The 13,400-nt window shown below is 42.5% G+C and overlaps 1 protein-coding gene across 1 annotated transcript in view; it reads left to right on the top strand.

Moving 5' to 3' along the window:
* Positions 1 to 13,194, top strand: part of PUS7 (pseudouridine synthase 7) — a 69,452-nt gene extending 56,258 nt beyond the window's left edge. The window contains exons 12-16 of the mRNA XM_023183108.2: positions 1,315 to 1,441; positions 4,913 to 5,014; positions 7,561 to 7,690; positions 10,733 to 10,824; positions 11,775 to 13,194. Coding sequence (XP_023038876.1) covers positions 1,315 to 1,441; positions 4,913 to 5,014; positions 7,561 to 7,690; positions 10,733 to 10,824; positions 11,775 to 11,911 — 588 coding nt within the window. The 3' untranslated portion in view covers positions 11,912 to 13,194. The remainder of the gene's footprint in view (positions 1 to 1,314; positions 1,442 to 4,912; positions 5,015 to 7,560; positions 7,691 to 10,732; positions 10,825 to 11,774) is intronic.
* Positions 13,195 to 13,400: the final 206 nt, after the last annotated feature.

The raw sequence follows: 13,400 nt of genomic DNA, 5'->3' as shown, positions 1-13,400 counted from the left end.
GCCCGATACAAATTTGTAAACTTTTCCTAAAATATTATAGCCGAGTGTGGTGGCTCATGCCTGTAATCCCAGCACTTTGGGAGGCCAAGGCGGGCAGATCACCTGAGGTCTGGAGTTCAAGACCAGCCTGGCCAGCATGGTGAAACCCTGTCTCTACTAAAAATACAAAAAATAGCCAGGCGTAGTGGCAGATGCCTGTAATTCCAACTACTTGAGAGACTGAGGCAGGAGAATCGCTTGAACCCAAGAGGCAGAGGTTGCATTGAGCCGGGATCGCACCATTGCACTCCAGCCTGGGCAACAAAGTGAGACTCCGTCTCAAAATAAATAAATAAAATTATTATCCGGACATAGTGGTGCGCACCTGTAGTCCTGGCTACTCAGAAGGCTGAGGTGGGAGAATCACTTGAACCTGGGAGGCGGAAGTTGCAGTGAACTGAGATCGTGTCATTGCACTCCAGCCTAGGTGACGGAGTGAGACTTTGTATCAAAAAAAAAAAAAAGAGAGATTAAAGTAGAAGGAAAAAAAAATAAAAAGGAGAGATTAAAAAGAAAAAATGAGAGATTAAAGTAGAAGTTTTGGCTGGGCACAGTGGCTCATGCCTGTAATTCCAGCATTTTGGGAGGCTGAGGCTGGTGGATAGCTTGAACCTAGGAATTTGTGACCAGCCTGGGTAACATGGCAAAACCCTGTCTCTAGAAAGAAAACTCAAAGAACTAGCCTGCATGGTGGTGCACACCTGTAGTCACAGCTGCTCAAGAGGCTGAGGTGGGAGAATCACCTGAGCCTGAGAGTTGGATGCTACAGTGAGCCGTGGTCACACCACTGCACTCCAGCCTGGGCGACGGAACGAAAACCTGCCTCAAAAATACATACCTAAAAGTAAATAAATAAATACAGTAGAAGTTTCTTATACTAGGATTACCACTAACAAGCAAGATATCTTAGAAAGTATAGCACTTTTTGGCTGGGCGTAGTGGCTCACGCCTGTAATCCCAGCACTTTGGGAGGCCAAGTTGGGTGGATCACCTGAGGTCCAGAGTTCGAGACCAGCCTGGCCAACATGGTGAAACACTGTCTCTGCTAAAAATACAAAAATTAGACAGGCATGGTGGTGCACCCCTGTAATCCCAGCTACTCAGTAGGCTGAGGTGGGAGAATTGCTTGAACTTGGGAGGTGGAGGCTGCAGTGAGCCAAGATCGTGCCACTGCACTCCAGCCTGGGTGACAGAGCGAGACCCCGTCTCAAAAAAGTACAGCACTTTTTATATTTAGAATATGTTTTCTTGCCTATTTTTTTCCCTTCCCTCCAGATACCCAGAAATAATCGCTTAATGTATATTCATAGCTACCAAAGCTATGTGTGGAATAACATGGTAAGCAAGAGGATAGAAGACTATGGACTAAAACCTGTTCCGGGGGACCTCGTCCTCAAAGGAGGTAAAAAGGCAAATGTCTTCGTTACTCAACCAAGCTAGGGTTCAGTTAGTTGCCACTAGTGGTTTTAAAGTCCATCCTGGCTACTAATTAAGAAAGAGAGATGTGGTGGCACATGCATGGCCTCCCAAAGTGCTGGGATTATAGGCATGAGCCACTGTGCCTGGCGACTTGAAGAAAGTCTTTAAGCCTGGCTAACAAGAAACATCCAGAGGTGTACTTATTTGCTAGACCTAGAATTAAGTTTTGAAAGAGATTTCAGCCATCATTTAGCCCAAATACTATTTGAGTTGAGAGAAGGAAGGCCCAAAAAGAGGTGCTTACTCAGGCTAGGCACGGTGGCTCACACTTTGGGAGGCCACGCATGTGCGTGGTGGCACATGCCCATAATCCTAACACTTTGGGCGGCCAAGGTGGGTGGATCACCTGAGGTCAGGAGGTCAAGACCAGTCTGGCCAATATGAAGAAACCCTGTTTCTACTGAAAATACAAAAATTAACTGGGTGTGGTGGTGCATGCCTATAATCCCAGCTACTTGGGAGGCTGAGGCAGGAGAATCGCTTGAACCCAGGAGGCAGACGTTGCAGTGAGCCAAGATAGTGCCACTGCACTCTAGCCTGGGTGACACAGTGAGACTCCATCTTAAAAAAAAAAAAAAAAAGATGTCTAGTAAGCTTGAGATGAAGGGACCATACAAACTTATATTGGTTAGTTTGTTTCTGTATCTTTAAAGAAAAAATGTACATCTGGTTTGAGTAAGCACCTCGAACTCAAACTCCCCACCTCAGGTGATCCGCCCACCTTGGCCTCCCAAAGTGCTGGGATTACAAGTGTGAGCCACCGTGCCTGGCCTGAGTAAGCACCTCTTTTTGGGCCTTCCTTCTCTCAACTCAAATAGTATTTGGGCTAAATGATGGCTGAAATCTCTTTCAAAACTTAATTCTAGGTCTAGCAAATAAGTACACCTCTGGATGTTTCTTGTTAGCCAGGCTTAAAGACTTTCTTCAAGTCGCCAGGCACAGTGGCTCATGCCTATAATCCCAGCACTTTGGGAGGCCAAGGCGGACGGATCACAAAATCAGGAGATTGAGACCATCCTAGCTAACGCAGTGAAACCCCATCTCTACTAAAAATACAAAAAAAATTAGCTGGGTGTGGTGGCGGGCGCCTGTAGTCCCAGCTACTCAGGAGGTTGAGGCAGGAGAATGGCGTGAACCCGGGAGGCGGAGCTTGCAGTGAGCCAAGATCACACCACTGCACTCCAGCCTGGGTGACAGTGGGAGACTCTGTCTCAAAAACAACAAAAAAAGAGTTTCTTCAAACTCAAATAGAATGGGCATTTAGTATATGCTGTGCCCAAAATGTTCCCAAGACAGTCCCAATACCCCATCTGCCGTGAAGCCCGTTCTGTGTGCCAGGCCTTGGCACTAAGCCCTGTACCTGTGTCTTTTAAAGCCCCAGTGTTACTGTGAAGTATTTTCTCTGCTTTTTCAGATGAGGTTTAGTCACTTGCCCAAGGTTCCACAGCTAGTTAAAAAAAAACAGAAAAAACTGGGATTCAGAGTTCAATCTATCTGATTCCAAACTCTATGTGTGTCTGGCATACTAGGCTACCATCTATTAACTGAATACCTGGTGGGCTTATCTGTCTGCAGGCAGACCCCATAAACCCACTAAGGTTCTAACTCTGTTGAGAAATTTTAAATTATTTTTCCTGATTTAGCTTTTTTCCCTCATGCCATGTTGGTCACATCCAGTGTATTTTGATGTCCTGGGTGCTGCTATGTTTCATCCTCCTAAGTTTGTTTTTTGTTTGTTTGTTTGTTTGTTTTTTTAGTGAAATGCATCCATTTATGATGCCACTGCAAATACGATTTTGTAGTATGGTGGCTTTTCATAGTGTTTTCTTAACATTATTTAGGAAGGATAGAGGAACTGATTTTAAATAGCAGGCATTGAAAAAAATGTGGATGCAGCTCAGTGATAAATGTTTTTAAATTTTCATTGAAATTCTTTTTTTTTTTTTTTTTTTTTTGAGATGGAGTCTTGCTGTGTCGCCCAGGCTGGAGGGCAGTGGCACTATCTCAGCTCACTGCAAGCTCCGCCTCCTGGGTTCCCGCCATTCTCCTGCCTCAACCTCCTGAGTAGCTGGGACTACAGGCGCCCACCACCACACCCGGCTAATTTTTGTATTTTTAGTAGAGACGGGGTTTCACCGTGTTAGCCAGGATGGTCTCGATCTCCTGACCTCGTGATCTGCCCGCCTCGGCCTCCCAAAGTGCTGGGATTACAGGCGTGAGCCACCGCGCCTGGCCATTTTCATTGAAATTTTTACTTTAGATTTGGTGCAGTAGCTCACACGTGTAATCTCAGTACTTTGGGAGGCCAGGGCAGCAGAATCACTTGAGCCCAGGAGTTGAAGACCAGCCAGGGCAACAAAGTAAGACCCATCTCTACAAAAAATTAAAAAACTAGCCAGGCATAGTAGCACACACTTACAGTCCCAGCTTCTCGGGAGGCTGAGACAGGGGGATCACTTGAGCCCAGGAGATTGAGGCTGCAGTGAACCTTAATCATACCACTGCACTCTAGCCTGAGTGGCAGAGCAAGACCCTGTCTCAAAAAACAAAAAACAATTTCTTTTACTTATTCTAAGTCCTTGATTTTTATTTCTTGGGTAGAGTGGAAAAGACAGAAGGATATATATCCAAACTTAACTTCTTTTTTTTTTTTTTTTTCCTTTGAGACAGAGTCTCACTCCAACACCAAGACTGGAGCACAGTGGTACAGTCACAGCTCACTGCAGCCTCAATTTGCCAGACTCAAGTGATCCTCCTGCCTTAGCCTCCCGAGTAGCTGGGACTACAGGTGTTTGCCACCACACCCAGCTAATTTTTATATTTTTTGTAGATATGGGGTTTCTCCATGTTGTCCAGGCTGGTCTGGATCTCCTGGGCTCAAGCAGTCTGCCCACCTCAGCATCCCAGAGTGCTAGGATTACAGGCATCAGCCGCTGCTCCTGGCCCCAGCTTAATTTCTTTTTTTTTTTGAGAGGAGTTTTACTCTTGCCGCCCAGGCTGGAGTGCAATGGCATGATATCAGCTCACCGCAACCTCCGCCTCCCAGGTTCAAGCAATTCTCCTGTCTCAGCCTCCCGAGTAGCTGGGATTACAGGCATGTGCCACCATGCCTGGCTAATTTTAGTATTTTTAGTAGAGACGTGGTTTCTCCATGTTGGTCAGGCTGGTCTTGAACTCCCAACCTCAGGTGATCCACCCACCTTGACCTCCCAAAGTACTGGGATTACAGCCAAGTGAGCCACCGTGCCCAGCATAATTTCTTTAAGCTTTCTAGGCCACTGAATCTGTACCAACTTGTACTTCTGACTTGCTTAGATGTGTGTAATTTTAGAAGATTGAGTTCATAACAATATTGCCTATTTTCTTAATTTGTTGTTCACTTGTGAATTTACAGCCACAGCCTCCTGTATTGAGGAAGATGATGTTAATAATTACTCTATCCATGATGTAGTAATGCCTTTGCCTGGCTTTGATGTTATCTACCCAAAGCATAAAAGTAAGTTCCCTGTATGGGGTAAATAGTTATAACAAGTTTAACATAATGAAGCTACTATTTCAAACATATATAATCTTTGGTTATTTATGACAGTCTCCCAGAAAGGGATGCATTCACATGGATAATTTAAATTAAGAAACTCTACCTCGAATCTAAAATGAAAGTTGAAATTATAAAATAAAATAAATAGGCCAGGCGCGGTGGCTCACGCCTATAATCCCAACACTTTGGGAGGCTGAGATGGGTGGATTGCTTAAGCTCCAGAATTCAAGACCAGCCTGGGCAACCTGGCAAAACCCTGTCTCTACTAAAAATACAAAAATTAGCCGGGCCTGGTGGTGCACACCTGAGGTCCCAGCTACTTGGGAGGCTGAGGTGGGAGGATGGCTTGAGCCCAGCAGGCAGAGGTTGTGGTGTGCCAAGATCACGACACTGCACTCCAGCCTCAGCGACAGAGCAAGACTCCGTCTCAGAGGAAGAAAAAAAAAGCGGGGGCGGGGGAAAGGGGGGATTTGTTAGGGAAACTGGCCTACTTGATTGTGGAGTTGAGAAGTCCCACTACAGGCCTTCTGCAAATGGGAGAACTGGGAAAGCCAGCAACATGGTTTAGTCCAAGTGTGAAGGCCTCAGAACTAGGGAAGCCAGTGATGTAACTCTCAGTTGGAGGTCAAAGACTTGAGACCTGGGGAACCACTGGTATAAGTCCCAGAGTGCATAGGCCAGAGAATCTGGAGTTGACATCCAGAGACAGGCGAAGAAGAGCATCTGGCTCTGGGAAGGAGAGGGAGAGAATTCACCCTTCCTCTGCCTTTATGTTCCATCCAGGCCCCGAGCCAATTGGAGGTGTGCACCCACCTTGAGGGCAGATCTTCCCCACTCTGCCCACCAACTCACATGCCAGTCTCCTCTAGAAACACCCTCACCAACTCACCCAGCACAGTCCGGTCGCTCTAATCAAATGCCACACCACCTGGATTTCCCTCTGAGAAGAAGGCTGAACTCAGTGCCTACTGACGCACTGAAAATAAATCATGTTTTACTAGCTGTTGGGGTTTCCCTTACCCCAGTCAAGTTGACACCCAAAATCAACTATCATAAGGAAGAAAACATTACTTTCCTCTTCTCTTTTAAACCTTTTGGGATGAGGAACTTTGCCAGTACCTATTAGAACATAAATTCAGCAATGCCTTTGACAAAGCCGTTCATGAAAACCCTGTAGCCAGGATGGCCATTTGTAGAATGGATGGGTGATATTTCAGGTTTCTGGGTATGTAACACATGCACACCTGGTAACTGACAGTGCTTGATTGAGGGATCCCTTTTGTCCTTAAGTGTGTGGTGAGGGACCCTGTTATAGCCAATATTTTTTATGATTGACTTGAACAAAGAAATTTGCTTGTTGTATTTACAAATTGTGAAAAATAGTCAATATTAATTATACGAAAAATAAGTATTTAGGAATTGCATAATATTCTATTGTAATATTTTAAAAACACAATTTCAATGTATTTGCATTTATCCATCCAATAATTTATTCAATATGTATGACACTCCATATTCAATGTCTTACATTAGTTAATGAGTAGAAGACTAGCAAAAGTTGTAATAGAGGGGCAAGTTTGCAATAAATAATTTAGTAAGATGTTAAAAAAAAAAGAACTGCAGAAGGCATTTAATAGGAATAAATGTAAATTCCCACGTTTATGCCCAATGATCAAATGCCAGTAGAAAAGGCCCAGTTTGATAGTAGTTTGTATAAAAAGTTTAAAATATCTGGAGTTACTATTGTATATGAGCCTGTTACCCTGGGGCAGATAAAAGGTTTGTGGGAAATACAGAAATGTTAAAGGAGAGACAGCTAAGGGAAGCATTGTTTGGTCTAGAGAAGATATGGCTGAAAGATCCAGTACTTATGACTGTATGTCGAAGAGGACAGTTAATCCACTGTGTTCCAAAGCGTCAACAGAAGTTACAAGAAAATGGATTTCAGCTTGGAATAGGAAGAACTTTCTAATAATTGCATGCCTCACAAAGAAGTATTTCCCCATTGACTGTGCAAGCAGAGGCTGGAAAACTGTCTCTCTTGAGTGCTATAAAAAAGACTCTACATCAGGTGCGCGGGTGAGGCAGATGGTTTTCCAAGGTCTCTTATTTTTATACATTTATTTATAACTGCCTCTTCCAGAGAGAGCTTGAAGTCTCTGTATATGGTGTCTTCCAACTCTCAGCCCATATAAAATGTAGTTTAGTAACTTTGGATGAAATGGGCTTTTGTAGTTGGCTTGGGAACCTTACACCACAGGTCCTGTGACTGGTTGCAAAAATAACTTACAAATTGGCCAAACCAAAGCTCAGTACACCCTGTAGTCCTAGTTACTAAGTCACTAAATTTTGATTCCAGGGAACAGATTTTGGATTATAAATTAAGATGACTAATTTTATTAGAGCAGTCTAACTGAACTTACATGTTACTCTATTTATAATCTAGTTCAGGATAACTTGACTGACAAGCTGCATTTCAACTAACTTTTTGTATTTTATATTAGTTCAAGAAGCCTACAGGGAAATGCTCACAGCTGACAATCTTGATATCGACAACATGAGACACAAAATTCGAGATTATTCCTTGTCAGGGGCCTACCGAAAGATCATTATTCGTCCTCAGAATGTTAGCTGGTGAGTAATCATCTGAAATGAAATAGAACTGAATTACCATATAAGTTGTAAGCTTTTGCTTCACTTTGTGTAGAGTCATGTACTGCACAAAGAATTTTCAGTCAATGACAGATTGCAAATATGATGGTGGTCCCATAAGATTATAACACCATATTTTTACTTACCTTTTTTTTTTGTTTGTTTTTGAGACGGAGTTTCACTCATTACCCAGGCTGGAGCACAATGGCGCGATCTTGGCTCACTGCAACTTCTGCTTCCCAGGTTCAAGCAATTTTCCTGCCTCAGCTTCCAGAGTAGCTAGGATTACAGGCACCTGCCACCACACCCGGATAATTTTTGTATTCTCAGTAGAGACAGGGTTTCACCATGTTGGCCAGGCTGGTGTCAAACTCATGACCTCAGATGATCCTCCTGCCTCGGCCTCCCAAAGTGCTGGGATTACAGGCGTGAGCCACCACACCTGGCCTTACCTTTTTTCCTTTTTCTTTTTTTTCTTTTTTCTTTTCTTTTCCTTTTCTTTTTGTTTTTCTTTCTTTTTCTTTTTCTTTTCTTTTCTTTCTTTTCTTTTTTTTTTTTCTTAATAGAGACAGATTCTTTCTCTGCGCCCAGGCTGGAATGCAGTGGCATAATCATGGCTTACTGCAGCCTCCAACTCCTGGGCTCAAGCAATCCTCCCACCTCAGCCTCCCAAAGCATTGGGATTATGGGCATGAGCCACCATGTCCAGCCTGTGCCTTTTCTATGTTTAGATGCACAAGTACTTAACTATTGTGTTACGGTTGCCTGCTGTATTCAATACAGTAACATGCTGTATAGGTTTGTAGCCTAGGAGTAGTAGACTGTACTCTATAACCAAGGCATGTCGTAGGCTCTACCATCTGTGTTTGTGTAAGTACATTCTGTGATGTTCATACGGTGATGAAATTGCCTGACAAGGGTTATAACATGTCCCTGTTGTTAAGCAGTGCGTGACCGTGTTTTTTGGTGCTTACAACCAGCATGTAAGTGTTTCATAAGTGTTAGTTATTGTTATTATTACTATTGTTAACACTACTGCTACTACTTTGTATTTTTCAAATTATCAAGAAGTAAATGAAGCTAAACTGGGCACAGTGGCTAATAAGTAAGCCCAGAGACTCGGAGAGACTGAGGCGGGAGGACTGCTTGAGGTCAGGAGTTTGAGACGAGCCTGGGCAATATAGTGAGACCGTGTCTCTAAAAAAAGAAAAGAAATAAAGAAGCTGTTTTGAATATAAACAGTTACGGAAAGTGAGTTCATTTACATTTTGTTGGCATCACTGAATTATTGAAGAAATGTATACACAGTTAACTTTTTTCCTATTTCTAAAAACTTAGATTTGCTTACAGAGCTATCCCTGAGCAAATTACCTTACTTAGGATTAACTGTGAGTTCCAAACACTGCTCTGGTTGTTTTAATATCATGTTTCTAGAGAGGAAAAGATACTTGTATTCGTTTGTTTAAAAATACTTTATTGGGAGCCCAAGGTGGGAGGATCACTTGAGCCTAGGAGTTTGAGACCTGCCTCTGCAACATAGCAAGACCTTCTCTACAAAAAAATTACAAAAATTAGCCTGGTGTGATGGCGCACACCTGTAGTCCCAGCTGTTTGGGAGGCCGATGTGGGAGGATTGCTTGAGCCTGAAAGGTCGAGGCTGTAGTAAGCTGTGATTACACCACTGCCATCCAGCGTGGGTGACAAAACGAAACCTTGTCTCAAAAACAAATTTTAATACCCAGTATTATCTAAAGGTTTATTTGATGATTTTAAAATGAAATCCTGAACTAGTTGCCTATTGCCAGGAAATTATTTCATTCCCTATTTCCTTCTCTTCTGCATCTCTCTTCCCTCCTCTTCTCTGGATTACAAGCAAGAGGTCCACATGGTAGGACTTTGTCTTCCCCACTCCAGAGAACTGTTCCTCCTTAGTAACAAGCTGTTGTTGGTTGTGGCACCCACTCTGCAGAAAATGTAAATGCCATAACAATTTGATCACAGCTGTACAAAGTGAAGTTTACTGCTTCTCAATTTAAAAAGAATGTCATCTGGGCGCGGTGGCTCATGCCTGTAATCCCAGCACTTTGGGAGGGCAAGGTAGGTGGATCATGAGGTCAGGAGATCGAGACCATCCTGGCTAACACGGTGAAACCCCGTCGCTACTGAAAATACAAAAAATTAGCCGGGCATGGTGGTGGGCACCTGTAGTCCCAGTTACTTGGGAGCCTGAGGCAGGAGAATGGCGTGAACTCAGGAGGCGGAGCTTGCAGTGAGCCAAGATTGCACCACTGCACTCCAGCCTGGGAGACAGAGCGAGACTCCATCTAAAAAAAAAAAAAAGTTGTCAGTTGTACATTTTTAAAATTTTAATTATTAATATAAAGAGATGGGGTTTCGCCATGTTGCCCAGGCTGGTCTTGAACTCCTGAGCTTAGTCAGTCATCCCACCTCGGCCTCCCAAAGTGTTGGGATTAGAGGCATAAGCCACCATGCCTAGCCCCAGTTGTTACATTTTTAAATAACTAATAGAATATAATTGGATTGAGTTGGGCACAGTGGCTCACGCCTGTAATCAGCACTTTGGGAGACTATGGCGGGTGGGTCACCTGAGGTCAGGAGTTTGAGACCTCCCTGGCCAACATGGTGAAACTCCATCTCTACTAAAAATACAAAAATTAGCTGGGCGTGGTGGCAGGCACCTGTAGTCCCAGCTACTTGCGAGACTGAGGCAGGAGAATCGACTGAACTCAGGAGGCAGAGGTTGCAGTGAGCCAAGGCTGCACTCCAGCCTAGGCAACAGAGTGAGACTCCATCTCAAAAAAAAAAAAAAAAAAAAAAGTGTGTGTGTGTGTGTATGCAAAACTTATGTATAAAATCTGGTCCTGCTCTGTTATTCAAGAGTCCTAACTATAGTTATTTACAGTAAACTTAGGTGTTTTTCTTGCTAAACAAATGAGGATGAATGGCTTAGTACCTTCTATGAAAGTTCACATTCATACTTACCTTTATTCATATGTTTTGAAGGGAAGTCGTTGCGTATGATGATCCCAAAATTCCACTTTTCAACACAGATGTGGACAACCTAGAAGGGAAGCCACCACCAGTTTTTGCTTCTGGTAAGTTTACTCAGTCATCAGCTCTGTATTGACTTTGAAATGTTTCATTAAACAAAAATGTAATTTTTTTTATGAAAACTGCTCTTACAAGCACTACCACCACCCATGATTTCATTGTTGTTTTATGACCTTACTTTCACAATTATGACTGGAAGTTAGTAATTAAAACCAGTAAATCCTCCTGAAAACAAATGCATGTTATAGATGGTTGTGATGTTAGGTGATGGAGTGTTTCTCCCCATGCCCCACAGGGAGTTACCAAAGGTGAGTGAAAATTCAGGAAGAATCTAAAACATTAAATTGGTGGCTGGGCGTGGTGGTTCACACCTGTCATCCCAGCAGTTTGGGAGACTGAGACAAAAGGATGACTTGAGGTCAGGAGTTCCAGACCTGCCTGACCAACATGACGAAACCCCATCTCTACTGAAAATACAAAAAAAATTAGCCAGGTGTGGTGGTGGGTGCCTGTAATCCCAGCTACTCAGGAGGCCGAGGCAGGAGAACTGCTTGAACCTGGGAGGTGGAGGCTGCGGTGAGTCGAGATCACGCCACTGCACTCCAGCCTGGGCAACAGAGCGAGACTCTGTCTCAAAAAAAAAATAATAATAATTAGTTAATTAAATTGGCATTCTCATCATCAAATTCTCCATTTTTTCCCAGGCCATAATTTATTTATTTATTTATTTTAACTTTACATGCATTTCTCTTTTGTATTCTTCTGTCATCTGCCCTTTTGTGAAAGTTCCTGGGTAGAATTCCTGTAACCTTTCAGCAGGTTCACACTCACAGATCTCTTACTTCCATGGTCTCATTCTCTGAGGCCCCCTGGGAAGTGGAGTCTAAGGAAAGCAGCACAGTTCTTTGTATTTGCTTAGAGATTATGTGACTCTCACCGGTCTGTCTGCAGCTGCCTTCATTTTCTGACTGTTTTCTTCTTTCTTGCCTGGCAGAAGGCAAATACAGGGCTCTGAAAATGGATTTTTCTCTACCCCCTTCTACTTACGCCACCATGGCCATTCGAGAAGTGCTAAAAATGGATACCAGTATCAAGAACCAGACGCAGCTGAATACAACCTGGCTTCGCTGAGCAGTACCTTGTCCACAGATTAGAAAATGCACACAAGTATTTGCTTCCTGGCTCCCTGTGCATTTTTGTCTTAGTTCAGACTCATATATGGATTTCAAATCTTTGTAATAAAAAATTATTTGTATTTTTTTAAGTTTTTATTAGCTTAAATAAATAATTTGCAGTATTTGTACATGTACACAAATCCTGAGGTTCTCAATTTTAGCTCAGAATATAAATTGGTCAAAATATACTTCAGGTGCTTAAATCATAGTACAATGTCAGCTTTACAATAAAAAAAGGACTTTGATTTAAAGTAGCAGGTTTAGGTTTTGCTACACTCTCAAAAGACAGCAGGAGTATTTGACACATCTGTGATGGAGTATACAACAATTCATTTTCAGAGCAAATGCAACAAAACAAATCTGGACTATGGATAAATAATTTGAGAGCCACCAACCACAAATATAAATACAGTACTCATGCTGATTTAAATGATTTATTATCTACAAATTTATAAACAAAAAGTGATCGTCATTATCCTGCTTATGTACTAGATTCAGGCAAGCATTATAGACTTTTTAGTTGTAGTGGCTTTTGCATTTATATTATCAGTGCCTTGCAGGAACATTGCATTGATAGGCGCTTTTTCTTTCTTCTTTTTTTTTCGAGACAGGATCTCACTCTGTAGCGCAGGCTGAATTGCAGTGCAATGCTGCAATCCTCAATCTTGCACTGCAGCCTTGACCTCCCAGGCTCAAGTGACTCTCCCACCTCAGCCTCCTGAGTAGCTGGGAGTACAGGCGCACACCACCACGCCTAGCTGATTTTTGTATTTTTTGTAGAGATGGGGTTTTGCCATGTTGCCGAGGCTAACTCCTGGGATTACGGGTGTGAGCTGTGCTGGCCGGGCTTTTTTTCTTAATGTAAGCGTGTACAGCTGTTTTATTTGTTAAGGTCTAATTTTTACTCTAGGTGCCTTTTATGTTCAGAACTCTTTCCACTAGACTAGTATTTGCTCAAAAATAAATAATGGTAGAGAAGAAAACTATAAAAATGGACAAGGGCTTCTTCTATCAGTAGCGTTTCCCCTTTGTCACCAATGGCTTTGGTATTTCCATGTCTGGCATTGCATAAACTTCTCTGGTGTGAAAGGATAAATATGCCTTTCTAAAGTTGTATATCATAATTGTATCAGTTTTTATTTTCTATGATTTCTAGAAACAAATGTAATAAATATTTTTAAAATCTCCTTTCTACTGGTTATGTAAATAAATCAAATAAATATATCATAATGAATGCAGGTAAGAATATTGACCTTGACTAAAGGTAAGGAACTAAATGAATGAGAGATCCTCATCAGAAGTGGTGTTGACACCAAAATGTGTTGTGATCAGCTGTGAAGTATGAGGATAATCTGAGTCAAATCCTATGAATAATTGACTGTGTTGGACTGGACTGCAGGTTATTCTTACATTGGAATCACTCACTCACCTTCCATTGTGCTTTA

This window comes from Piliocolobus tephrosceles, chromosome 8, assembly GCF_002776525.5.
Source record: "Piliocolobus tephrosceles isolate RC106 chromosome 8, ASM277652v3, whole genome shotgun sequence".
In the NCBI taxonomy this organism is placed as follows: domain Eukaryota; kingdom Metazoa; phylum Chordata; class Mammalia; order Primates; family Cercopithecidae; genus Piliocolobus; species Piliocolobus tephrosceles.
Note: the sequence above shows the minus strand (reverse complement) of the source record. Positions and strands in the feature narration are given on the sequence as shown.